The following is a 27,120-nucleotide window of genomic DNA, read 5'->3' as shown; positions in this document are numbered from 1 at the left end:
GAAATTGAAATACTCTCAAATTAAAAATTAGGATATACTGTAGTTTTAGAGACCTTTGTCATTTCATTGCTGCCTATTTCCTACAGTTTCTAAATGTGAATCTAGGTGTGAAACAGTACAATGTAAAAATGCAATCAAAACCACAGATACAAAATATTTCACATTGTACATTCTCATGAAGGTGGAAAGCAGGGGGCACTGGAAAATGGACATTTTGTCCTCAAGAAGTTGCATTTTATGCTGTGGATCTTTTGGAAGTTTGAAATGGTAACATCAGCACTTACTGAGTGTGGAATTCCTTCTCAAACTGTGCATGTTATAAAATTTGCTTGTGAATCCACCTTCTCAGGAGAGAGTTAACCGTTTCCCTTTAGCCCTATTATATTCATGAAGTGCAGAAACAAAAATGCAAATGGCTACTGTGGGTAATGTGTGAGAGCACCGTTAACCATTATTTCTTCCCAAAAATAGTCTTTTGAACATTGACAGAGGGAGTGAAAGGACAGTCAGGTATTGAAAAGTGACGAAGGGATACGATTACAGTTGTACCTCAGATATATTAATGGAAGTCATTCCAATTACTAGAATGTTTGTATTTGTGAAGTTGTTTCAAAATCCACTGATTTAAATTATTTCAAATTTTTATTGATCATAAACCCTACTTCATTACTGTATCATAATCTGTGAAGATAACCACAATTGAACTAAAATGCAGGGAATGGAGAATGGTTCCTATTTCAAAATAGCTTATTCTTTGTTATGTATATTTTAAAAGGTTGAATCCTTTGTTTGTAAATGTAATGGAGCAGGGTTATGGTTTCATGCTCGTTGATTTGAATTAATTATTTCAGCTCAATGCATTGCTTTCAAAATAAATCAGACAGCCCTGGGTACAATCATAACAATCAGTGCCCCTTCAAAAAGGCCAAGTTTAATGGCAGAGATCAGCAGTATTACAGTGAATTATTCAGTTTTGTTTCTGAACAAAGGCTACAACCTTTTTCAAAGCAATTTTGAATCAGGACCCAGATAATATTTTTCCCAATGGAGGACCCCTTTAAATAGGCTACTTACATGTTAGTGCTATGGAATTCAGTTCATAGCTACAAAGTGAATAACCAGTCATCAAGCCAGTGGTAATTGGGATTTCATTAGAGAATGAATAAAATTTTTATATGTTGACTTTTTAAATGACTGTTCTCTGAGGTTCTGCAGTATGCATAATTATATTGCATTTAAAATCTATAATATTGAAAATGATCTGGGCCTTTGTCTTCTCCAGTGTATCTTACCCTTTTTACTTGTGCAGGCTGACAGACAGAATTAAGGTTTAACCTTTTCTAATCATCAGTTCATTCTCTCACTTATGAGCATGTTGTTGACAAAGGTCTTATTTCATGACGTATGAACACATACGGTACTTCCGCTTATGTCATCTTGGTTATTGATCATTATGATATATGGCATCAACAAAAATTAATAGGTAATTGAATTCCCATCAGCTGAGAGATCAGCTACAATCCTTTATTTCTTCTTGCTTCACTGCACAGTGTGGAAGCCTCAGCCAAGCAATTCCAGTTTACAGGGAAGCTGACACTGAAGAGATAGCTTTGTTCATTTTTGTGTGTGTGTGTGTGTGTGTGTGTGTGTGTGTGTGTGTGTGCGTGTGCTTGTGTGTGTGTGTGTGTGTAGGTATTCTTTGTATTTTTCTTCAACAGCACCCAATGGCTCACTCTGTTGTTAACGATAAAGGGCTGCCTGACAAAGGAAGCTTTGAAGTTTTCTTCAAATATATAAAATAATATACGTTGGCCTAGCCGTCAGGGAACAAAGGCATGTATACCTAGAAGCACAGAAGCAGAAAACAACATCATTTATTGACATTATTTAAATAGCTGAAGTTCTGCTTGAGCAGTTTGGAAGCTTGTTACCACTGTACTATTTCCATGACAAATTTTAAGTGGCAGTTTCAGTATGAAACTGTCAGCCTTCTGAAAATAAAGTATTCTATTAATGAACGGCAATTTCAGGAGGCATCCACTTCTTACCTATACTGCGGTACATAACCAAAATAGCCACTGCTTAAATTGCTCGGTTATCAGTACTACTTGCGGTTGCTACCATATATGGGTTTTTTTTTTTTTGCATATCAGGTCTCTATGATCTATAAGATAAAACCAATTTTCTTCACAAAACAGATTAGTATAATGTGTGCGGTAGACACCCATGACCTCTGTTAAAGAAGATGTTGCTTTCCCCTATCTGTTGTAACATTTATTTAATAGTCTGGCTCACAGACTGAATTGTAAAGTGCAATGCTTTGTGTTGAGCGAATTGCATTAATTGACTTTGTTTGCAGAGGTCACTTGCAAAAATCTATCTGTCTGTAATTGCATGTCCCTGAAGAGCTCTCATATTCAAGCTTTATTCGATTAGTCTGCGGTGGTAGAGGAAACTTTAATATTCATATGACGCAGAGGTGGGCAATGAGGGCTGTATTTCTTCCTGGTTTTCATGGCAACTTCTTGGAACTTAATCAGTTATCAGCCCTAACAACTGACATTTTAGCTACATTTCTTGTACGACGAGTGAACCAGTGCTGGTGTATACAGCAAATTAGCTGATTTAGCCTGGGTAATTGGTGGAAACAAAAACCTGCACGCACACTGGCCCTCCAGGAGCAGAATTGCCCACCGGTGGTATAACCATTTGTGGAGGATCATTTCAAATAGGGGAATTAAAATAAAAATTGAATTTCCATAAACCTCTGGATGCCCATGGCTTAGTTACTGTTTCTCAAGCTTTAATGAATGGACTTGCTCTCTCTTGACCCTGGAGAAGAATCATGGGGCCTGTGTTTTCCCTGATTGAATTAAGGTATCTGAGCCCACTTCCCATGGGAGTCCTGTTTGTCTGGCTGTCTGAATGCTCATTATCCTGTATTACTTTGTACCCTATATTACATTTTGCCCTAAACAGTATGCCTCTTCACTTGAAAAGGATAACGATTCTAAATAAATGTTAGTATACATATAATATGAGAACTTGCAAACAGAAAACAAAAATTAATTTTAAAAGAATACCAAAAACTCAATGCAGAATGCAATGAATTTGTCTCTTTGATTTGAGATAAAGAATTAGAAGTTTTCCAACCATAAGTAGACTAAATATGGATTTTTTTGATATATCCAGAGGGAATACAGTGACTACATGTATAGTTTTAGGATACACATTGATTTGATCTACCCAATAGAAAGTGTGACCCACTCAGAACTGTATTGAAGTCTATTAGTATTAAACATCTAATATATGACAGCTGTGTTGTAGGGGAGAAACAGCTTTTTACTCCATATGCTGTCCCATCTATTTAGATAACCTGCTGTCAGCTCGTTAGACTGAGAAATTCTGTGATTGAGCTGAGTAATGGAGAACAGAAGTGAAGGCTTGTTAGCAGTTTCAATTTTGCTGTGAATAAAAAAAAATTCAAAATAAAAGCTCAAGTTATTAAATATGAGTTTATCTTCATGGAATCATAAACCACAATTTGTTTCTTGGCTGCGTTATACTCTGCACTGTGGCAGGGACATTAGAGATGCAAATTTCAGTTATGCAAACACTTATTATGGAAAGAAGGATAAACGCTGTGCCAAATGCGAAATCAGTGAGATTAAATAAGGAGAGCTTTAATTCTGACACTTAGTGTTATCACAAAAAACATAGACCTCTGATTAGAAGGTGTGTTCTTCATAATTAGAACTGTGATACACAGACCATGGTCCTTATGTCCTTTACCACTGATTTATCATTGATTTGCACCGGTTTATGGGAATTTAAAAGGAATTTAATCATAACAATTGGATTTCACCTTTGCTTAGCTCTTATATTGAAGAGTAATTTGGACTGCATTCATAATGTGTATTATTGATCAAGCACGAGGGTACCAAAAGTGGGTCTGAATGTAAAACAGGACTGCGCCTGAACTAAGCACTCCTGTAGGTTTCAGGAGACAGTCTCTGGCCTCACTGGTGCATGCACTGAAATAGTAATTACACAGAGCCATTTGAGTCTGTGTGAAATTTAATTTGCCCCTTATTCTGTATCTGTTCAGTAAGAGTATAAAAAATACTGGGACTTGAAATACTGGTTTTAACACTAGTGTGAACAGAGTAGCATGTATGACATAATCAACCAGTGGAAATAAACACAGAAACATTATTTGCAATGGTTTTGTGTTAACATTACTCTCCACATACAGTTGATGACACAATTTCTACATTACCAAGCATCTGTAAATTCATTATAATGGCTAGAAAGAGTCAGCTGCATCTCGGCATATTCTCTACTTTAAAATGGCACAATTCAGTTAAAGTGTGTTTGAACTGTTTGAAATGTTTAAGTGTATGTTGTAACTAGCTGCAACCACTTATAAGTGCTGCCATCATAGTGAATTCATAGAAATGTTAACTTGTGTTAATGTGTTTTGCATTGTGTAGACAAGATGTCTGTGATGGTATAATGAGCTTGTGACTGCTGGCTCTTGCACAGGTCTGTGTTGTGAAAGAGATTTTAATCTCAATGAGACAACCTGTATAAATAAAGGAAAAAAGACTTACGGTACCTGAGACATAGGTGTGTTCTTATGACATATAAGGAATCTTCTTTACAGTTGGTATAAACAATTAGAGAACTTGGGCTATAATCTGTTCTGATACATTCTGCATAACACCTTATACATGCACTTACAAAACTCATATTAGTGTGCATGTTGGCCTAGAAAATGTGCACACCCTTATGTCATGAATATGAATACATATAAAGACTTTATAAACACTACAGGACCTCCTCCTAAAGTAAAGTGTCATCCTTTAGAGCAGCCTCGCTCTAGGCTAAAGATAATTGATGAGAGAGCAATGAATAAGGGTCAATAAGAAATTAAAAGCTTTACTATCAATCATGTAAAGTATGACAGAGGGAACATCTTCATGAATCAGGAAATTAACTTAAATGCCAAAATGTCTTCTCATATGGTGACAGCAATCTTAATGATCCTTCAGAGATTAGGTTTACTTTGCCTGTTCTTTATCTACAGTGAGAATGGGATGCTTGCTTTTGACAGGTAAGGTTACATTGTCAAGCTGTATTGTCTCTCGTGGGTCGCTTGTGCACTGACTGGTCAGAGCAATCACTGTCTGTCCTGTTTTAGTTGATGATGGGTCTTTTGACAGGTATTTATTTTAGGCGTGTAATCTTATAGTCACTCATTTCAAAGGTGATTCCATTTTCCAGTTGCACATAAAGTGCAGTGGGTTTCCATCCCTATGTATAGAAAAGCTTAGGGTTCAAAGGCCTATGCCTTGCACTTGCTGAACTTTGCTGCTTCGTGAGTTTGCTGATATAAATAAAAAACTTGGAGCTGTTAGGTTGGTGTTGATTTTGCTGTGCTCCATATGGGTTTCACAGTCAAACCTCTTGAAAAGAATGTGAAACCTTTTGAACATGTATTAGTTTCTTCTTCACCATTGAAAAAAGTGTTTTTGCACGGTTTCTTAATCTCTGCGAATCAATTTGTAGAGCTTAAGGAACCAATTTATAAAACATTTTTAGCACGGCAAAGATCCAAGGCTTATGTTGAGCACTATGTTTGCGGATAACAGCAAGGTGTATTATTTGCATACGTTAATGGTCACAGTGGGAACAGCAGTTTTGTTCAGCTGTTTGCTAGCTCTGTTGCGTATATCATTTTCATATGCATATTTATCTCTGAGTGTTCTGTGATTCTGGTCTGAAAAGTGAGAAAGTTTGCCTTTAAAGTCATGAGAGAATCCTAAGCTGTCTCAGCAGTTGCATGCCTTTGATGTTTGAAGAGCATTTAAAAGCGGATGTTAAACACACCATCATTTTTCTGATGTCAGAATGTGGAAGAATAGACATATACCCGGGCAGTAAACTGAAAGAACAGTATTCGCTCAGGATAGCAGGTGTGCAGTTCTGAGGTCTGCATTTTGTCTGTGAGTCTACTTGCGCCATCGGATGTTTTATTGTCTATATAACAATAGCATAAAGCCCGCTGACTTGAAAAGTAGCCTTCTGGGTTTGTATTTTATTGCTTCTTGACACGTTTATCACAATTTCACAATTCAGTATAAAACTTCTAGCCTTGCTTTCCCTATGCCAGAGAAAATATCTGCCTGTATAGGACCAGTATAGTTCAGCATTATGCACTTCAGAAAATTTTGTATCTTACCCAAAACAAATATGAAAACATAAAAATGTAAAAAAAAAAACATTTTAAAAAAGCCCTGGAAATACGGTCTGTATTTTTCAGTATATTTGCCAGTATAAAAATGCCTGCCATTTTATCAGTGCAACACAATTTTCAAATTATATGAAACAAATTTCATATAAAATACTGTTATACTAAAATTCAGTAAATATAATAGCTTAAAACCTTCTCTATAACCATTTTATATTATGCTACTTTATAGATCAAATAACAATGAACTTAAAATATAAATAGGGATGTTTCAAGAGCAGGGATACTAGTATTATTGTTCCAAATTTGCTACAACAAATATGTCATAGTGTAGATAAATTGTGCATATTCTACTTGAAGCATAAGTATTTTAACCACCTGTACATCTTGGATATCTGTGATCACACAGACGTATTTAGAAAAATATCTGCAATTATGCAAGCCACATAAATGATCTTGCTTGAGTTCCATTATGTCTTTATGCAATATCAAATTTGTTAAATGCACTTACTTGATTCACACTTCTTGATGTAATATCCTGTGGTGGCAGAGCATGTTGAATGATGCAGCACGCAATCTCGGGAAAAGCCCAGATCATTGTTCTTCTTTAGTTGAGTTCCTTGTGCATGTATTCCACATTTCTTTACTCTGTTGTGCTTTTTATTTCTCTCTTTCCCTTTAATACATTTCCTATCCCTTGCATATTTACATATTAAGATAGCAAAGCTCTGGTAAAATGAAAACTTCTAAGGTCCATGGGTTCACTATGCATTCCATGCTTTTTATTGAATAAACATAATGTAACCCATTCATTTTCCCTCTGATGCTCCAGTTGTATCTAGGGAACAAGTGATCCTCTGTTATTGTATGCCCATAAGATATGAAAAACATTCTTAATAGTCACAGCTCTTCAAACATTATAATCTCCTTCCTTTTTGTTTATTATGTGTAAGTATGTGTGTCTTTAGGTGCTGTCATTTGTATGTATACAAAGATGTTATTACAGTGAGAAAAAAGTTTTTATTAGTCTCCTTGGAAATCTCAGATCTTCTCAGGATTAAGAAATAGATAATAGTAGAAATAGATAAATAGTAATTTGCTACACTCGATGTTACATTCTGCCTGTTTTACAAATTGAGAAAAAGTCGCTTTTGTGCAAGTGATTTCAGTAACGGTGATTGTGCTGAGAGATCAGAGAAATTTAATCGAAATTCCTTGCTTTAAGGGAGGGCCAGACCAGATCTCTTTCAGAGGAACAATCAGTTCAAGGCCCCATGGGAGACGTCCTCACTCTCTGTCACCCATAATCCCCTCAAGCAGAAGGGCTTATATGAAGGGTCACATTGGACTTTAGTCTGTCAGTGTCTGTCCTTGCCTGGATCTTTCCTCAAAGGGGTTTTAGAATGCACATAACCTCACCCATGTATGATAAATCTCATATCAATGACATCGCCCTTTAGAGTAAGCCAGACCTGGATTTTTTTTTTTTTTTGTGTGTACTGAAAGTCCACTGACATTCTCAGCCAGTGAGACCCACATTATCTATATGGATTCAAGAACTTAACTATAAACATTGTTTGAACCAGTGCAGAAGGATGTCTGCATATGGCACATTAGCAAAATTAACACAATTTATGAGCAATGTCAGCATTTGTTCACAAGTTGCCCATGGTGATTTGTTCCACTGGGTTGCAGTTGAAATTACAACTTCCCTTTGGTGATATATAGGTTTTTAAGGAAACATTGCAGGTTAATTTGCCACCCATATGGTCAACCTCATCGTTATCCTGCTGACCTGTGCCTGTTCATGTCTCCAATGTCTTAAATTATTACTCACAAACTTTGGCAAGCATATTCCAGGCAATAGTGCTTCATCAGCTTTCCTCATTAAGTTATAACTCAGAAAGTGTGGGCTCTGCAACTAACACAAAAGTAGCCATCTTGTATATATTGTGTTGTAAATACTTTTATGGAAATATACAAAATGTAATAACTCCTAATTACTTTTTAATATAATTTTTTTTCATTTTTTAAAATTAGCCCATGTCTGCCTCATCTTAGCTTTATAATAAATGTGTTATTGCACGACTTTATCAAAGTTGTCACAGTTAATATATTAGCTGTTTGTTACTTAGATATTAATCATTTCCATTTTAAACTCCAATGCATTTTACATTTCATTGATATACTGTATAATATTGCATACCTAAAACTGGGAAATTACTCTTCTTTTCACTCTACATCTGTGTCTTTGCGCACACTAATCCCAGAAGATATCACATTAAAACACAGGCGCATTTATATTAAGGAACTGCCTGTTATGGGCAGATAAACGATGTCATTTCCATGGACATGTGGGAACTAACTGCACTGTACGACAATAAACAGCTAAAGGTCGCCCTCCACAAAGCCAAGCTCATCTCTCCGCCTTTCTGGTAGCGACCGATAAATTGCACATGATTTCATTTCCTCAGAAAAAAAAATATAAGTAATGTGGAAATATATGGATGTAGTGTAACTATACTATCATGCACAGAGGCAATTATTTCCCTGTCGTGTTTATGAATATCAGATTTTAATGAAAACTGCCGAGAGGCATCATTTCCTAATGTGTGGTGGTAATTTCTCCACTCCTGAGTCAATCCTTCTAAAGATGCAGCAAAAAGATACAGCGATGCTTTTTCAAATTAAATCTGAAAATCCCCTTAAAATTGTCCTCTCCAGCAGAATAGGAATGTGTGTCTTTCCTATATGCTTCTCCTGCAGCTCAGCAAAGGTACGTTTCGGTTCTGACTTGATGGCACTTTATTTGTGAAGAAGGTATTGGTATATATGACATTTCTTTAACCCAAGTTTGAAAAATCATTTTTGCAGACTGAAAGTGTTTTTTTTGTTGTTGTTTTTTTTGTTGACACATATTCTTTTGATTTGGTTTTTGGCTTGTTATGTTTAAGTTAAGCGAAAATAGATACTGTGCTCCTACTATACATATTTCATTGTGTAGTCATGCATCTGCTCTTCCTAATGGATGTGGACTGCGAGTACTAGATCGGATTCCCAGTCTTTCAGTTCCTATTTGTTGTTCTGCCTATATCAAATGAACTATAGCACCTTTCACTACAATGGTTGGTGATATCTTTTTTATTAGGCAATTTTCCACAGTGTTCTGCCTGAAATTATTATTACTATTTTGCCTTTATCATTGCATCATTTGTCAATTTTCTTTCCCTGTGAAAGGTATCAAGCACCATCAGGAAAGCCAATCACAGCTCTCTGCCTTCATTTCAGGCAGGACTAAACCCCGCCATTGTGGCTGAGTCTCTGCCACACTGCGTGCCCACTGCGTGACCAGCTGAAATGGCATTAAATGGCTTGCATGCTACACAAACACCTTTTCCCCCTTCCCCCCCCCCCCCCCCCCCCCCCAACACAATTTTCCTTTTTGGAATGTTGAAAGACCGCAAGCCGGTGTGCAGTCCTTCTTTTTTCACATTCAAAGCAGCTGCTTTTAAGTCCATATTTCTAGCGTTCTCCCTCCCTCCCACAAAACGGTACAGACTGAGCCTAGCTCTTCAAAGGGAAGCCTATTTCTGGAGTCATGCTTAAGCTACAAAGTAATTAATATGATCTTCACCTATAAACTGTCCAATGGCAGTTGCCTCTCAGTCTACGCAACATCAAAAGACTGAAACATGCAAATCCAGTATTATCATTGTGTAGATTTTAGAGACTTAATCAGTTTATGTATTCTGTAGTAAAGTTTTTAGGCAGTCTTGTGGCAGCAGATTTTGTCATTGCACTCAGAATGGAATAATGTTGGATGTCCAAACCGCCTCTGAACATTCGACAGCTGTCTCTGGCCCGGCTTGTCCAAGCTGCATCCCTGTGGTGCCAGGGCCACCAAACACACACAGGGCTTTTGTCATCACATCACACAGGGCAGTCACATGGGGTTCATTTCAGTCCAAAATATTGATACAATTCAGTTGTTGCTGAACTGCTGAGAAGAGCTCTTTGAGGCAGATTTTATCTTGTAACAAATGAACAATAATAAAATGAGGTAAGATAACATAACAAAATGACGAGAACAGGCCAACAATGCTCGCTATTTTCCATTACTAAATTGTACCTAGTGCTCTGATTTACCTACAGACTAGATGGTATCTAACATTGTATCAGGCCTGGTCTTAAAAATCCCCAGAGTGTCTGCCTCTACTGTGTGACCTGGCAGGCTATTCCACACATTGACCGCTCTCTGCTTGAAAAAATTCTTCCTAATGTCTGTGCGAAATTTACCTTTTTCTAATTTTCATTACGTTGCGATTATGTCTTTCCACTCTACTAACAGAACTCAACCTGAAGAATCGCTTGTAGTTAACTTTGTTGATTTCCTATTTAAAAGCCTCAATCAAATCACCCCTAAGTCTCCTTTAAACAGACATGTACCCCAATCATTTATACTCTCCTCCTTGCTCTTTGTATAACTCTGTAAAGAAAATACAGGAATGATAATGTAGAAGTTATGTAATAAATTAAGAGATAGAATTGTTCTTTGCCAACCTGACAAATGAATGGCTGAAGTGATTGACTGGGTGCACATGAGAAGCTTGTAATTGGTATGCAGTGACCTGCTGGGGCTTTTAAATAACATTCATAGGTCCCGGATGCCCTGGGCTCTGTGTCTGTATGGAGAATCCATGTGGTTCTGCATAGACTGCTGCCCTCAGATAAACAATAAATCCATGGAAATGGTGAATAAATTAAGATTGTGCTGAGAAAAAAAAGACATTTAACAAAGTCAGCTGCCGATCTGAACCTCTGCAATGGGCAGATAAGTGTAACGTGCTGAAGATCAAACTGTGGTGGAGAATAAGCAGACTTACTGGGTGAATTGTTTATGAAGCTTTGACACCATAAACCCATCTGAGTTTCTTTTAGCTCGTATCTCCCTTTGTATTTTTCCCTTTTTTTCTGGGTCTTCAGTTCTTTTAGTAGTGATGTACAAATCCAAAGCCCAGAGAGTCACAGCAGGTTCTGGCTGCATTGCTGTTTTTTTTTACAAGTCACGCTTCAAATGCTTAAGAATGACAGCTTACTGCAGGGGTCATGGGTAGGCAGATTTATGATTTTGTGTGTGTGTGTGTGTGTGTGTGTGTGCTTGCTTGCGTGTGTGTTTGTTTTGTATGTGTGTGTGTGTGCATGCGTGCATTTATGTGTGCATGCATGTGTATGTGCACGTGTGTGTGTGTGTTTGTGTGTGTGTGTGTGTGCATGTGCAGGTGAGTGTTTATGTGTATGGCCAGTTGGACTCGTGACTGCAAAGCTGCACCTTGCACTGTTGTAGCCCAGGGTAGCTGAACAGCTGAGAAGCAGGATGGACTCCTCTAATGCTAACAACAACATGAGAACATCCAGGTTTTTAGCACTCATTTCCACTGATAATTGAAAAGGGACTTTTCAGAGCAAGAGCAAGATCTGAAAGGGAAAAATTACTCCCTTGTTACCCCTGGTGACAAGAGTTCCCAGCCCTTGCACAGTGATGAGATATGATCATATATAAATGAAAGGAAAAGGAGCTAGGTTAGGGTATGAAAAGATAGCTGTGATAAAATAAATGGAAACCAACAGGGTTGCCCAACTGGGTTCACCTCTATTCCATATCTTTCCCCTTCCCAACACCCTCCAGCCCTGGCATGTTCACGTTATCCATTTCCGTCACCCACACGGCTGCTCTAAATGCAGGATGACAAGGAGGTTTTTCCCCAGAATGCTAAGCAGCTAATGCTGATGTGAACATGACAGACAGCACAGACAGCGAGAGCAGCTTCCTGTGGTGGGAATGAGCAGGTCTCCTGGAGGGACTGTGCACTGGGGGTGGGGGCTAGGTGTCTTAATCCCCCTGGGAGATGAGTAGAAAATGGAGAAAGATTAAAATGGAAATGGTAGTTGTCAGTGTTTGGCTGCCCCTCTACCTGATGCACCTGCTCCTTAAATCATCGCACTGCTGTCAGCAAAACCCCACGTGATGAGGTTTCCCTCTCTCTCTGCTGGCGCTATCACCTGGTTCTGTGATTTTTCATAAATCCTATGATGAACACATTTCTGCACGCTCCCAAAAGCTGTTAATCATCTGGGTTATTTTCACCGCCGCTCTTCTGTGTCGAGTAAAAACATTTTACTCCAAAATGCTTCCAATCCTGTAAGTCTTAGCGATACTCATTACCTGAATCTGCTCTTCAGCTGTCGTTTGTTCACAGCAGTCCCCTGTTTTGTCAGTGCACGTGTTGCTATAACCTTGATGGAGCTCAGAGGAAGTTCAGATCCTGGTCCCCTTTCCCAAAGAAACTCGTGGGCTGAGCATTTCAGTGAAACTGTCTGTGTAGCAGTAGAGGTAGTGGGATGAGCTAAATTATGGATGAGTTGGATTGGATCAAATGAGGTTTCTTGAGAGTTCAACTACAGCGCAGTTTCACATTTTGATGATTTTGCAACATAGTGCATTTCGTTACACAACTTTGTATAAGGAAATTTGGTACACTGCGTGGGACACCTCAGTCCTAATTTCTGCCAAATGGTATTCAGGAAGGTAATATGTGTTAAGGGCAGAGATTGGAAAAGAAATACTTGTTCCAGAAAATTACTCAAAATAAAACAATAATTTGGTATTTTGAAAATGCAAAAATAGGTTTCCTGAAAAGCATTATGTTTAGCTATAAAGGGCATAGAAGAACCACCTAATTTTTGTAACTTTTACAACATATAACAATTTTTCTGGATTTCAGTGAGTTTTCAGTGAAATAAAATAAAAATAAAATACAAAAAATTCATAAAATATTTATTAAAAAATACTCAAAGGAATGTGTAGCCTATTTCTAATACATGGTGCACCTCCCTGGTTGAGGAAATCACAGGCCTTCCCTGTCGCTGTAATTAGCGCACGTGGAGATGGACACATGAGCACAGAAGACCATATGGAGGGAAAGGAGTGATGGAAGCATTTCTGGACATCTGGCTGTGCCTTTTCTGTTATTCCAGTCACACTGGTAGCCTACAAATGTCATGCCTGCTCGCATGCAGAGAGACAGGCTGCTCCTCCTAGCTCCTCACTCTCCTGCTGAGTTCAAATGCTCTCTGTCTCTCTCTCTCTCAGCCTAGAACTTACATCAGTCTCAGGGCTTTCTGCCGCCCAGAGCATGCACTCCTGCGCGCACTGTTGCAGACCTCACGCACACGCGCTCTCAGCAGCAGCCAGTGCTTTTTTTAAAGGCCATTCCGTTTCACCTCTGATCGTCTGATTCTGTCGCCGACGGAAGCGGCCATACAGTGTTGCCAGTTTCCCATGCAGATCGACGTCTACGCCGCTCTGCTCCGATTGACGTCTCCCACAATCCCAGAGAAGCATCATTTCCCCCGCATCACAGAGCAAAGCCGCATAAACCCCCAGTGAGGATTTGCCTTGTTCTCTGTCTTTGGTCATGAATGTCAGCATTTGATTAATGTTGCCAGCAAGGCTGTTTGCCACCTTCTCCGGTGTTGAGACATCAACGATCAGCTTTCGAGATGTCCTTCACTTTTTTTCCCCCCACAGGCCGAGTCAGAGAGGGGTAACATATGATCACGGGAAATCCACACTGACAGACCATGAATAACAACTACTTTCCCCACCTCTGCAGCCGGGCGATGTGGAGGCAGACCAAATTAACAACTTGTCAGCGAGGGTAACTGAAAAAGTGCTACGGCTGCCAAGGTCACAGCGGAAACACGACAAATGTCTTTGAAAGAATTATTCGCAGATCGGCGCATCGCCTCATTTACGTTGGGCTGAGTTATCTGGCAGTAGGGGACGCCCCCGAGCTTATGATCTGGAAAAATTAGGCATTTCAGTGGTCTGTGGCTTTGGGCAGTGGATTGGTGCCTCCAGAGTCTGTGTAGGAAAGCTAAATCTGTTGTAAATGTCACAAATTAAAATAATAAAAAAGCAAACAAAACAATAAAATAAATAAAATTATACCTTGAGTAAAGCACTCAGGCCTAATTTGACTGTTATTTTCAAAACCATGCCAAATGAAATGTTATGGACCTAGTGAAACTGAAATTCAAATGAGTTTGCAAAGCATCAGTTGCCAAATTTAATTGCAGGACATCAGAGAGGTATATCCCGCCAAGCACTTTTTTTTTACAGAAACCTCTAACTATATATCTAACTGAGGGCTACTGGCTAGCAGGTAATTAAACTCAATTCAGATTTCTGTCTTGCCTTTATTTTTGCAGCTAACATAATTGCATAAAGTCCAGATTCAGATACATTGGTACTACATTCCACTGATGGCTGAAACATTATTACCAAAAATTTTATTCTCAATGTAGTTATGAGTCGATACCCAGTCTTCTTGTGTCTCAAGGTCAGTTTCTCTCCCATGGCTTTGTCTCAAACAGACAGTTGAGATTTGATACAGCAGTGTTACGTACTGTGGTTATTGTTTTCATCTGAACCTTTCCTCTTAAAGTGTAGTATAGCCACTGAACCGGTTGTATTGTATCTTTATTTGATGCTGTTCAAAGTTGGGACACAGCCGGAACTGCTGCAAAATACATTTTTTGGATTGTTAATTTTATAGCTATCTGTTTGCTATATTGTTTGCTGCTTTTGCTTAAAATCATAATTTTTCTTGTTGTTCCAACACATCTTTTTTCATGCCACAATTATTTGGTTACACTCTACTGTTCTGTTGGCAGTTAGAGTACACCGCGGCAGTACAAGCTGTGATGAATATTTAGAAAAACTTGGCATGCCGTAGTGTTGCGTCAGTCAATGAATTAAAATTAAAAATGTTGATAGACATGGAACCTCTCGTCTATGCTAAGCTTGAAGCTATGCTATGCATCTGCAAATGAAAGAGCTGTCAAGATATCAATAACAATAACATACATCCAAATAAAGGGGCATATACAGGTCATACTAAGACTCAGATTGAGAACAAAAACCCTAATGGCTGACACACTTTGATCAATATAGTATAGGAATCTTTTATGATTGCAGCAAAATTAGTGTGCCACAGAAATATATTGTTCAAAAAGTGTATAGTCCAATTATCACATTTTTTTGAAGAGCTCCATGTCCTTTTTTTGTCCTTTTTTGTAATGTTATTGTCTTCTTTCAATATAAATGAGGAGATTCAGCCAGCCTTCTCTTGTTTTGAATATAAGTGTATTGGTGGGACATCCTCATGACAGCATTGTGTAGGTCATATTACATACAGAGCCTTGGTAATTAGCCTGCTACTTTGTTGCTATCCCCCAATGTACTTACAAATGACCTCTACTAAACCATTAAGAGAATAGATAGAACAAATGACAAATTTGCACTGAATTACCGTCATGCAAGTAGTGCTCACGGGCCTCATCATTTAGCATTAGGACTCTTGGGGAAGGTCCTCAGCACTGTGTTTTATTGACTTGGTCATTCCAGCAGGACTGTAAGCATTTTAATTAGGTTCCATTTCAAGCTCCGTTTGCGCGGCCCGCACGTTTCAGCGGCAGTAAACGCGCTCACTGTTTGTGTCCCCGCTCTGTGACCCGGTTTGACGCCCCGCGCGCTCTCTGACCTCTCCCTCAGAACCGGTTCCACCTGCAGATGGTGACCCGGATCCCGCCGTCGGGGCTGGCGGAGCTGCTGCTCACGGTGCTGCAGCGGAGCGGCTGGCAGGAGGGCATGGCGGTCCTGTGCCAGGGCTGGGAGGAGGCGGGGGTGCTGGAGCTGCTGGAGCTCCAGAGCCGGACGGACTGGGGCGAGGCCCGCTGGCACCTGCGGGCGGCCCTCAACCTCTCCATGGCGGCGGAGGAGGAAGCGGAGGTGGCGCACTTCCTGTCGGAGCACTTCCGCCAGACTCGCCCCCCTCCGGCCTCCGTGCTGCTCTTTGGGGATGACCCCCAATGTGCCGCCACCGTCCTGCGCAGCGCCCACGACCTGGGACTAACCCTCCCCACCGTGCACTGGATTATGGGATACCCTCTCAGCCCAGATGCCCTCCACTCCATTGGACTCCCACTGGGTCTGCTGGCCTATGGAGAAGTGGACCGCAAGCCACTGGACTTCTACATCCTCGATGCCCTCCAGCTGGTCAGCAGGGCTGTGTCCTCGGCCACTGTGGTGCGTCCAGACCTGGCTTTAATTCAGAATATGGTCAACTGCTACGACAAGCCCAATAAACACGAAGTTCCCTCTTCTGGACAATATCTTGCCAGGTAAATCACCTCCAGAGAAATTAAACATGATTTTAAAAGAATAATAAATTAATTTTATAAAATTAATGAAAGAAACTTCTTCACACTCCTCATTTACAGAGCCATAAATTATTCTTTTTTTGCTTCACATTTCTGACCTGTTTTCAGTAGCTGTAGGCGTTCTACAGAGTCTTATGAAGATTAAAAGGTACCTGTTGGCAAGTGGAACACCATGTGTTCGGTTGGATGTGTCTATCTGCCCTGTAAAGCCGATGGTCTAGCATGTAATAAGCACATGCAATTTTACACTTCCATTGGAGTTCATTTAAAAGAATATATTACTTTAAAAAAATGTATACTTATTAATGAAAGCAGAAAGGCAAAGAACGAGTTTTCCTTTAATCAAACGGCTGTGGATGCCTCCAAGTATAGGTCATTATTCTGATCATAACCCAGTTAACACATCACACATTCTTGCAATGGGAAAGAATTCAACGTGTCCACTGGGAACCCTCTGATATTGAAAAGAGTGCTGTTTTCATATATGAACAAAGCTGGGCAGTTTACAAATAAGTAGAATACAAATGCATTCGGGTGCTTTAAGCTTTATTCATGAGTTCCACTCAGTTATCCCCCGCTGGGATGGACGGCTCTTATCAAAGAAACCCGCTGCACACAGTACCCCTCAGTCCTACAGTGTAAGCAAACAGTCCCTGTGCCTTCAGTCTTCCCTCCGAAAGAAACATGAAACAGTTCTCAGTGTGTCCTCGCTCCTGTGAGTTCAGTTATGTGCACAACACGGTTAATATAAAATCTCACCAGCTACACTGCATTTGAGCGGCTGTACGGTCAAAAATGAAATGGTGACTGCAATGCACTTTTATATTGGTTTTTTGGAAATGCTGCTCATTCATGTGTCTCCAGATGCATTAGAGAGGCATTAAAAACACTTTTTAATGTCAGACTTTCCTTTTAATGAGACAGGCAATAAATGGTTAGAGAAGGGATCAATACTGAAAAAAGCCATAATCAAGACTTGCCATTGATAATGCACATTAAGCATATCTGAGCAGAACTACAATCCAGCCGTTTCGTACGATGGATTTGGTGTTCTTGTTCAAGTGTTTCCAAAAGACTTTTCACCATTGTTTGGCAAGAGCAGGCCTGACTTACAGGATGTGGAATGAGACTAAGAAGAACTGTACAATATTAGGCATGAGTTAGGCATTGTAAGAAGTTTTATTCTCAGTATCATGTACAATAGGAGGGTGGATGGTGTAGGTATGCATCAGAGGAACAAGGAGGGGGTTGCTTTTAAGTAATTACAGCCTGCTGTCCTATTAAGAGCAACCTACCCTTTCAGTGTAATAGCATTCAACAAAATGTGGAGGAGGGGGAGGGGTTCTCAGCAGGCAGAGACAGATGAAATTAATGAGCCAAAGGTTTAGGCCAAATTGCATTTTCTGATTTTCTACCCTTTTTATTTTTCATGAAAGAGGTCAATGGTGGTCACACATCAGTTTTATTTATGACCTCAGACATTAGTCTTGAGCTCATGTCCATACCTCAGCCCAAGGCACGAGCAGACGCACTCCTACAGCCAAACATCCAGGTCTGATTTGTTGATGCAGACAGGTTTCACATCTAAACACCTGTGGGTTACAGTCTGCGACGAGGCAAATCATGTCATTCATGCAGATAGGCAATCTCCATCTGACTAAAGCAACACACTGTCATTTACAGTGGCACTGCTATTTACAAGCTGCCAGGATGCAGTGGAGATTAGGCTCACTAAAATTGGAGGCAATCCTTTTGCCGGCTCTCTGTTGTCTATTTTTGTTAAACTGCGACTTGGGAGAATTGTGAAACGTATTGAGCCAAACGTTCCGTCAGATCTTAAAAGGGTGAGCTAGGATAGCAGTGCTGACCCTGTGTTTTTCCCGCATGTGACCCAGGTTCCTGTCCAACACGTCCTTCACGGGGCTGACAGGGGCGGTCAAAGTCCAGCGCAACGTGTCCCGCGTCCTTACCTCCCAGCGGTTCCATATATGGAGTCTGCGGCGAGACGTGGTGGGCCAGCCCACCTGGGTTACCGTGGGCAGCTGGGAGAGCGGGAGGCTGGAGGTGGAGGAGGAGGGCCTGTGGCAGGGGCCGTCTCCACGGCAGCGGGCCGAGGGACAGGGCGGGAGGAAAGGCGGCCGCTGGGCTCCCGGGCAGCCGGTGGCGGGGAGCCGGCTGCGGGTGGTGACGTTGGTGGAGCACCCCTTCGTCTTCACGCGAGAGGTGGACGAGGACGGAAACTGCCCCGCGGGGCAGTTCTGCTTAGACCCGCGCACCAACAGCTCGGATTTCCTGGACCGCCTCTTCCGGGAGGTGTCTCTGGGCAACCTGACCTTCCTGCCCCCTGACTTCAGCAAGTGCTGCTATGGCTACTGCATAGACTTGCTGGAGAAGCTGTCCGAGGACTTGCACTTTGAGTTTGACCTCTACATCGTGGGGGACGGGAAGTATGGCGCATGGAAGGGAGGCCGCTGGACGGGGCTGGTAGGCGATCTGCTGAGCGGCGTGGCCGACATGGCCGTCACCAGCTTCAGCATCAACTCGGCCCGCAGCAAAGTCATAGAATTCACCATCCCCTTCTTCTCCACCAGCCTGGGCATCCTGGTGCGCAGCAAGGACACGGCCGCGCCCATCGGCGCCTTCATGTGGCCCCTGCACTGGTCCATGTGGGTCGGCATCTTCGTCGCTCTGCACATCACCGCCCTCTTCCTCACCCTCTACGAGTGGAAGAGCCCTTTCGGCATGACGCCGCACGGACGCAACCGCGTGAAAGTGTTCTCCTACTCCTCCGCCCTCAACCTCTGCTACGCCATTCTGTTCGGACGCACCGTCTCCAGCAAGACCCCAAAGTGCTGGACCGGCCGCTTCCTCATGAACCTGTGGGCCATCTTCTGCCTGCTGGTGCTGTCCAGCTACACTGCTAACTTGGCCGCAGTAATGGTGGGGGAAAAAACCTTTGAGGAGCTCTCTGGGATACATGATGCCAAGGTGAGTAGAGTATTTTGGCCTTTTTTTTCTTTTCGCAATGCAGTCCTTAGTTCATGCTTTGTGTCTTGAGTTTATGATTAAAGATGTCTTAGCCAAACTTGAATTTGCTGTTGAATTACCTGAAATGAAGACCAATTCAATTTGCCTCATTCAGTACCTTTTTGACTTCCTGTGATTCTGTCTCTCGCTGTTCCAGCTCCATCACCCCTCCCACGGTTTCCGATTTGGCACGGTCAGGGAGAGCAGCGCTGAGGACTACATGAAGAAGAGCTTCCCAGAGATGCACGAGTACATGAGGCGCTTCAACGAGCCCACCACCCCCGATGGAGTCGCCACGCTCAAGTAGGAGATCACGGCATCTTCCTTTACACCGCAGTGATGTAGAGACTCGTTGCCTGGGAATTGCAGCCTTAACCCTCCCTGCTGGCGCTAAACGCTACCTTGTCGCTTTTTCCCTTCCCAAACCACAGTCACTTTGTGAATAGGTTCAGATCAAAAGTTTGATCAATTTTTTTAATTATCTGCAGAAAAACGTTTTAAAGAAGAACCCGATAAACTTTCAAAAATGCAAAATTTCCACCTCCTAAAAAATGTTAAGCATCCTTTGGCATGCTGGGCTATGATACCAGCACATGTAGATAATAATAATTAATAATGAAATTGTGAAATGAAATGGCTGCCTGACTATTAAAAGATGTACTGAGAAACACATTTAAATGGAAGCAAACTTCTTTCAGATATGTTAACAGTCCTCGCCACTGTTAATGTGGATGGATTAGGACTTGTAAGTAATGACAGAGAACTGAAAATAGGTCACAGTGCACATCCAGAATTTTACCCTAGCCTGTCATCAGAGGGTCTAAGATTCCTCCCTCAGTTCCCTCCACAGGGAAAACTGTCTGCTTGTTGCCAGATGCAATGAAAGGACTGTCATGGAATCAGAGCTGAGCCCAAAGGCAGAGGCGGGTTGAATGCTGATTTATAGCAAGTCAACAAAATAAATATGTACACAATGGTGAATAAAAACTAAATAATCTGGGACTTTTATGACACACTGTCTTATTATTCAAGGATTTGATTGTGTTGAGAGGTGCAATAAGGTAAAGAACCTGATCTAGAGAGGAGGGGAAGTGACCCCTTCTGTTATATAGCACATGCATTATGCATTTTTACCTGTGCTAGTTGCTCTGTGCTTGTCTGGGGTCTCAAAAGATATTTGGATTCTCCTGCACAAGTGTGAAGGCTCAGATCTATTAAACTGCCAAACCTTGACAGTTAAAGGCAATGTATACAATGTGTGTGTATGTGTGTGTGTGTGTGCATGCGCACGTGTGCATTTGTACCAGTTTTTTATGTGTATGTAAATTATTTAATAATTATTCAATAACAATTATCAACCAAGAGTTAATTAATGCTTACAAATGGTAACATTTGTCCAGTTCATGGAAAAGATTTTATCATGAAAACAGCAGCTTGCAATATTGGCATTGCACTCAAATCACTCCCAGTTGCCTCAAATCTTTGGTAATTAACTGATCTGAGAGGGCGAGGGTCAATGCAGTAATGAAAAGCCAATGTAGTGAATGCAGGGATCACTGCGAGTCCTTACTTCTGTGAGTGTTGCTCCAGCGTAGGCTGTATTTATGCCCTGGACACTTTCATCTAGTTTTGACTGGACAGTTAACAGCCAAACTTCATTCTGTCTACAATTTACCTTGGGGAATATGTGTCAACAGTAGCATTCACAGAAACAATTTTTTTTTTAAAGTAATTATGAAAATACTCAATACTTTTTTGTGAAAGTGGACCAAAATGAAGTTCTGCAGGAATGGGGAACTGGCGTCCTTGTTTGTCACTGCCTCTGTAACCCCTCCCCCTGTGTGTTGAAGGACAGATCCGCCTAAGCTTGATGCTTTCATTATGGACAAGGCCCTGCTGGACTATGAGGTTTCAATTGACGCTGACTGCAAGCTGCTGACAGTGGGCAAGCCGTTTGCGATCGAAGGTGAGGTAGACCACACTCTGTCACATTCTGGGTCCTCTCCAGCTCACAGATTAATTGCATTATGTCACATGACATTCATTTTAGTGGGCGCTGTTATGCAGAGTGACAATGACAGGGGGGCAATAGAATATAAGTCCAGCCACCTGAGTTATGTGAGCTGCTGCGCAGAAATGCCAGACCTTGCTAACAACACTCCTAGACCATTGACTGTATGTGCAACATAAATAAAGCACTAAGTGCAAGTTAACGTATACCAAGCATAATATATAGAACTATAAATTTATGGAGTTAACATCCATATAAAACCACAAAGTGTGCTCCAGCAATCCTGAAGTTATTACACACAAGTGAGTATCAGAGGAAAAGAGAGAAAAAGCTGAGCATCATCTGCATGGAAGTGATTTGTACGCAAAGCAATTGTACGTAAAGGGAGAAGAGAAATGGTGTCAAGTACAGAACCCTGGGGAACACCTGTAGGAAGGCAAAGGGGTCTAGACAAGTCATTGTCTTAGGATTCCCTAAAAGAGCTTCCAGAGAGGTAGGATTCTACCCACTAAAGAGTTGTGCCCGAGATCCCCCAGAGAGATCCAATAGGATTGACAGCAGAGGCAGAACACTCTAGCTGATTGATGTGTGTCCCTGTTGGACAGAAGGGAAGTCTCCGTGAAGCGCCCTGTAGTCAGACTGGAAAGGGTCAAGGGGTTATTCTGTGAGAGCAAATGATATAACAGGTTGTGATATACTTCACTACAGCACACTCCAGGGTCTTAAAAAAAAGACAAGCAGAAACTAGATGATAATTCTGGAGTCTGGTATTGACGGTGCCAGTGCTGGCTGTAACCGGCAGCCCTGCAGGGCTACGCACAGTTAGCTCTAGCATCACCCAGGGATGAGAGAGTTTCAGTCGGCCAGGATTATGGTGTATTAGTGAAAAGGGGGAGGGATCCAGATGGGGGCCATTTTGTTGGATGTTGAAGTCTCCCAGTAGGATCATCAGTGATGTAGCCAGGAATTCATTTGGGCCACGTCATTTGATTACTCTGAATTGCTTCAGCAAAAATGTCCAGTTCCTAAATAAATTGTTTATTTAAATAAAATATAATCTATGTAAATTCCTCTGGATAAGAGCATCTGCTTAATGCCAAAATGTAAATGCAACTGATGAAACTCAAATTTATTAAGGATAACCTAGCCTAGCTGACTTGTCTTCAGCTTTGAAAAACGTATATGCCGGCTGTAGTAACCGGAACTATTAAGATTAGTTTGTTTCCTTACATTTTTCTTCAGTTTTTGAAGATTGTTTTAGGATTGCAGTAAAGTAACAGCTGAAAGCAGCACTGTTGGTAGAGATCATGCAGCTCAGGCTCAAATGTCCATTATTATATATTATGTCTGTCTTTTGGACAGGCCTTCATTTTGGCTTTTAACAAGGCTATGACATACCTATTGGCATCATGAAAAAAGAAACTGAATAATAGCATTAAGGAAATGCCTGACCTCTACTTCAGAAATACAGAATTCCAATGCAAAGAGCATATCTTCAATGACGTGTGGGTGGGAGGGAAATGTACAGCAGGCAGGGTTCATTAGCTTCAAAGGAAACACCTGTGATGATGGACGTGCTTAATGACAGCTTCAGCCAAACGTTAGGTGTCATCACGAGGGCTTGGATGAGGCTCCGTCTCTTCTTTTCTCTGTTCCCGATCAAATCTGGGTAAAGCCTTACATTGCCTCTTTGACACCAAAATAGCACCATTTCCTGTTTCATTTGCATATTTTAAACTCCCCAGTGAATTCCACAGTGCAAGTTAAGCTTTGAGAAGGAAGAATTCCTTTGGCAGATTTCTTCCATAAGTCTATGACATTCACACTGGAAGTGAGTTCTAAATTTACATTGTACTCATGCTCTCTGTCTTTTTCTCAAAAGACTGAGAAAGAACAACAGGTTTCCCATTTGAAGATAAAGTATGAAAGCCCAGAATTCCTTTGGGTGCAAAAAAAACTTAGAACCAGATGGGAGGGGGAAAATATCTTGTTCTGATCTGGCTCATCATGATTTTTACTCAGTTTCCTGCCCTGACCTCCAGACAGGCTTCAAGAGTAAAACAGTAATTGGGGTTTGCCTCAATTAGACCTCTCTGAAATAATCTTCCCCCTGCACTAATTATGTCTCAAGCCTCCTGCCTCTTGTCATTGCTTATACTTTCCATGCCTCACTATTCAGTCATTTCCGTTCTCTGCGTGGGCCCCACCGATCCTGCACCAGCCCTTCTTTACAAGACTTATGTGGGATGTTGGAGGGAGGCTCATGAGCCAATGAGAGTTACGGGTCGAGCATTTCTTCTCAGAAGAATCACAGCAGAGCTAGCAAAGCCGACCGCTCTCAAATACGCCAACACAAGTCCTTAGGCTGTGTCTGCTTGATGGTATTGGACAGATTTCCGCATCATTTGTGATCAAAGTCATGGAGAATTTAACGATTATTAATCAAGGAAACTCCTCTTTATCGATCTTGACGTCCTCGTCGACACAAAGCTGCTCCGCTGGTAACTCTTCTTGGCGGAATAGCCGTGGGCGCTGGCTTTATGGGACGTTGCCGAGTTTACGAGCGCCAAGATGCACCCCATTAAGAGCGTTTCACTGAACCGCTAGTTGTTTGTCTGTTCAAAAATCCAGCTAGAGTTTGTTTCACAGGTCCCTGGTGAAACAGCCTGATGCAGAGGGTGTGTAGGGGAGAATTTCTGTCTTGGCCCTCTGTAGCGAAGACTGATGTGTGTGGACGTTGGGCGTCTCTCGCTCTGATGAAACGTGTGGACGTCGGAGCGCGTCTCACATCTGTCACACTGACTGCCTCTGGAGCGAGGGAAATGACTGACAGACGCTAGCCAGAAGAAAGCAGAAACACATTGATTGAGCACGATTCATGTTCGTCTTCCTTGGGGATGATGGCATCTCGGCAATACCGGCTCTCATCCTCTGTTAACCCCAGCTGAACAAAGATGATTATTTGTTCCACTTGGAAGGTATAGTGTGCAGAGGCAGTTGTAGCAAACGGCTTGAAAAAGGGCATGTGCCAAACACTCCTTAGTCTTGTTTTTCTTGTTCCTCCCCCCCCCCCCCCCCCCCACTCATTCTTTCATTTTCTTCTCAACATTCTTTGTTGGTACCAGTCAAAGGGCTTCTTTCGTCAGCTCCGTGAATTTAATGTACAACTCAAATTTCATTTAAAAAAGACTTCAAAGAGAGAAAAGTATTGGATCAGCACCGTAGATACAGGAATTATCAAGCTATAATTCATTAATTCAGTCAGACGTCTTATAGCAGTAATATTAATGGCTTCATGTTTCCTTTTTAAATAAGATTAGTGTAAAGCCTTCATATTCTATTGTATACTGATTTGCTCCTCTCCCTTCAGCAAAGGAAAAAGACTTAATGTTCTTTTACAGTGAGTACTGCATAACATGCCTCAGTTGCTACCTAATGGTTCATTCCAAAAAGTTTTTCACTCCACAGTTTTTAAAAAAATATTTCAGCAGTCAAAGTGGCCCACAGAGCAAAGTACAACAAATTGATTTTGTGTTCCTGGGCTTTGTTTAGTTTGCAGGCATAAAAACGTCTGGCTGAGCGTATCCATGAACTTTAATGCTTCCTTCAGTTGATGAATGTTAACCCTGAACGTTTCTCCCCCAGGCTACGGCATTGGCCTGCCCCAGAACTCCCTCCTCACCTCCAACGTGTCCGAGTTTATCAGCCGCTACAAGTCGGATGGCTTCATGGACATGCTGCATGACAAGTGGTACAAGGTGGTCCCCTGCGGAAAGAGGGTCTTTGCAGTGACAGAGGTGAGGCCAGAGAACAGTCAATGACCCGTGGTCAGCAGTGAAAAGCAGACCCAGACAAAATAAAAACAAAAACTATATTAAAATCTTGGCCATGTAATAGAGGGAGGCAAGATCACCAACCCCTGAAAATGCTGCTGTTGCTGCTGCTGTTGTTCTCGGACACTAGCCTCCCAGGTAATTGTGTAGAACTGCATTCACTTCCTCTCCTGTTGTTTCTAGCATTACCACTAGCCCGCAAGTCCTGACACACTATTCAGTAGCCTGCCTGTCTGATTGGTGAGAATGAGGAAAGGTCTGTGGAAGCCTCTTCATTCATTTTGTTCAAATAACTTGCGCTGTAATGCCAAGGCTAATCCAGTCTACCACTTCATTACTCCTCCTGCCCCCAAGCACTGTGCCACTGTCCTGGGCCAATGGGTGGTGTTTCCAGTAATTAACTGCCACCTTAATCTAATCAAACAATGCCATTTCAGCTTTGCCTTTTGGACTGCTTGGCCTCCTTTGAGGAGTCTGCCAAATGACGGTCTGGTCTACTGACTGAGCGGCTCTGACGCTCCTCACATGCACAGCACGGACTATGACTCTGTGAAAGCAGGTTCGCACCGCAGCCGCTGAAGATAAGGCAGCTGGCCGGCCCCAGGACTTCTCGCACGAGGGCCGCGGAGGGACGCGAGAGACCGATGAGCGGCCCCGCCATCTGTGCAGGCTCGCCCGCCGTTTCCCCGCCATTCTAATGATCGCGTTACCGACCGATTTCTTTTCAGGGAAATGAATCGAGTTCGTTAATGTTTATTTCATGCAAAGCCGTTTTCTGGTTCCCATAGATCGAATGCACAGCCCAGATAAGAGCGCTGTGCAGGCCTTGTCCTCGGGCTGTCAACAGGGGGCACTTTGGGTTTTGCATGATTTATCCCCCTGGGGTTATTGGACAGCCTAAACCCACAAACTCAATAAAAATAGTGATTAATGATTCATTAAATGTCTATATGTATCAAGACTTACTGGAAAGCCACTTGCAGAAAGGATGAAATTGTCAATTGTATGGAGGAGTGAAAAATGGAGGGGAATTAAAAATCTTTAAACATCATACAGACCCACAGAGGAGATCTGAAGCTATAATACCCTTTGTCTCATCCTTTCTAAACATAATTTACATAATGATATAACAGTTTGGCATTGTAATAAAAAAAACATATTTACTAGATCCTGGTCTCAAAAGATTAGATTCAGTTTACATTTTTAAATCCTGTAATTTGTGTAGCCTTGCGGTCTAGCTTGTGGGATTCGTCGATGAGGGACTAGAGGAAGCCAAGTGTGGAAGCAACACGGGGCGACTGCAGTTTTAAATAGCGTTGACAGGCTAACACATCAAGCAAAGCTCAAGTGGTAATGGGATGAGTTATTCCCCAGCAAACACGCCCTGTTTCCAGGCGACTGGGTGGTCTGCGTCGTCCTCCTGGCAGTGGTCCAGGATTAAATGGTGGGGAGTATTTGGGCGAGGCGATGGGTGGGTTCCTGCTGCTCCATGCCTAAGCATACGATACCGACAGGGTCCAGAACATTGGCGCTGTATAACGGTCAACTTTTCTGGCTTAGGCTTACCCTTGCAGACCTCCGGTGTTACTGCAGAGGTGCATCAGATATGTCTATGTATCCAAAAGTTTTACTTGCTGGACAGGCACCAACCTAAGGCAGGAAGAGGTGGTGAATACTGCAATCCAAAAAGGCTCTATTATTATCAGCAAACC

At 41.8% G+C, this 27,120-nt stretch overlaps 1 protein-coding gene across 1 annotated transcript in view; it reads left to right on the top strand.

The window, feature by feature from the left end:
* Positions 1–27,120, top strand: part of grin3bb (glutamate receptor, ionotropic, N-methyl-D-aspartate 3Bb) — a 53,297-nt gene that overhangs the window by 23,054 nt on the left and 3,123 nt on the right. Inside the window, exons 2-6 of the mRNA XM_035414099.1 lie at positions 15,870–16,498; positions 18,433–19,525; positions 19,722–19,867; positions 21,415–21,530; positions 25,221–25,372. Of these exons, the coding sequence (XP_035269990.1) occupies positions 15,870–16,498; positions 18,433–19,525; positions 19,722–19,867; positions 21,415–21,530; positions 25,221–25,372 (2,136 nt within the window). The remainder of the gene's footprint in view (positions 1–15,869; positions 16,499–18,432; positions 19,526–19,721; positions 19,868–21,414; positions 21,531–25,220; positions 25,373–27,120) is intronic.

Source organism: Anguilla anguilla, chromosome 4 (assembly GCF_013347855.1).
Source record: "Anguilla anguilla isolate fAngAng1 chromosome 4, fAngAng1.pri, whole genome shotgun sequence".
Lineage (NCBI taxonomy): Eukaryota > Metazoa > Chordata > Actinopteri > Anguilliformes > Anguillidae > Anguilla > Anguilla anguilla.
The sequence above is the reverse complement of the archived record's forward strand: the minus strand, read 5'-3'. Positions and strand labels throughout refer to the sequence as shown.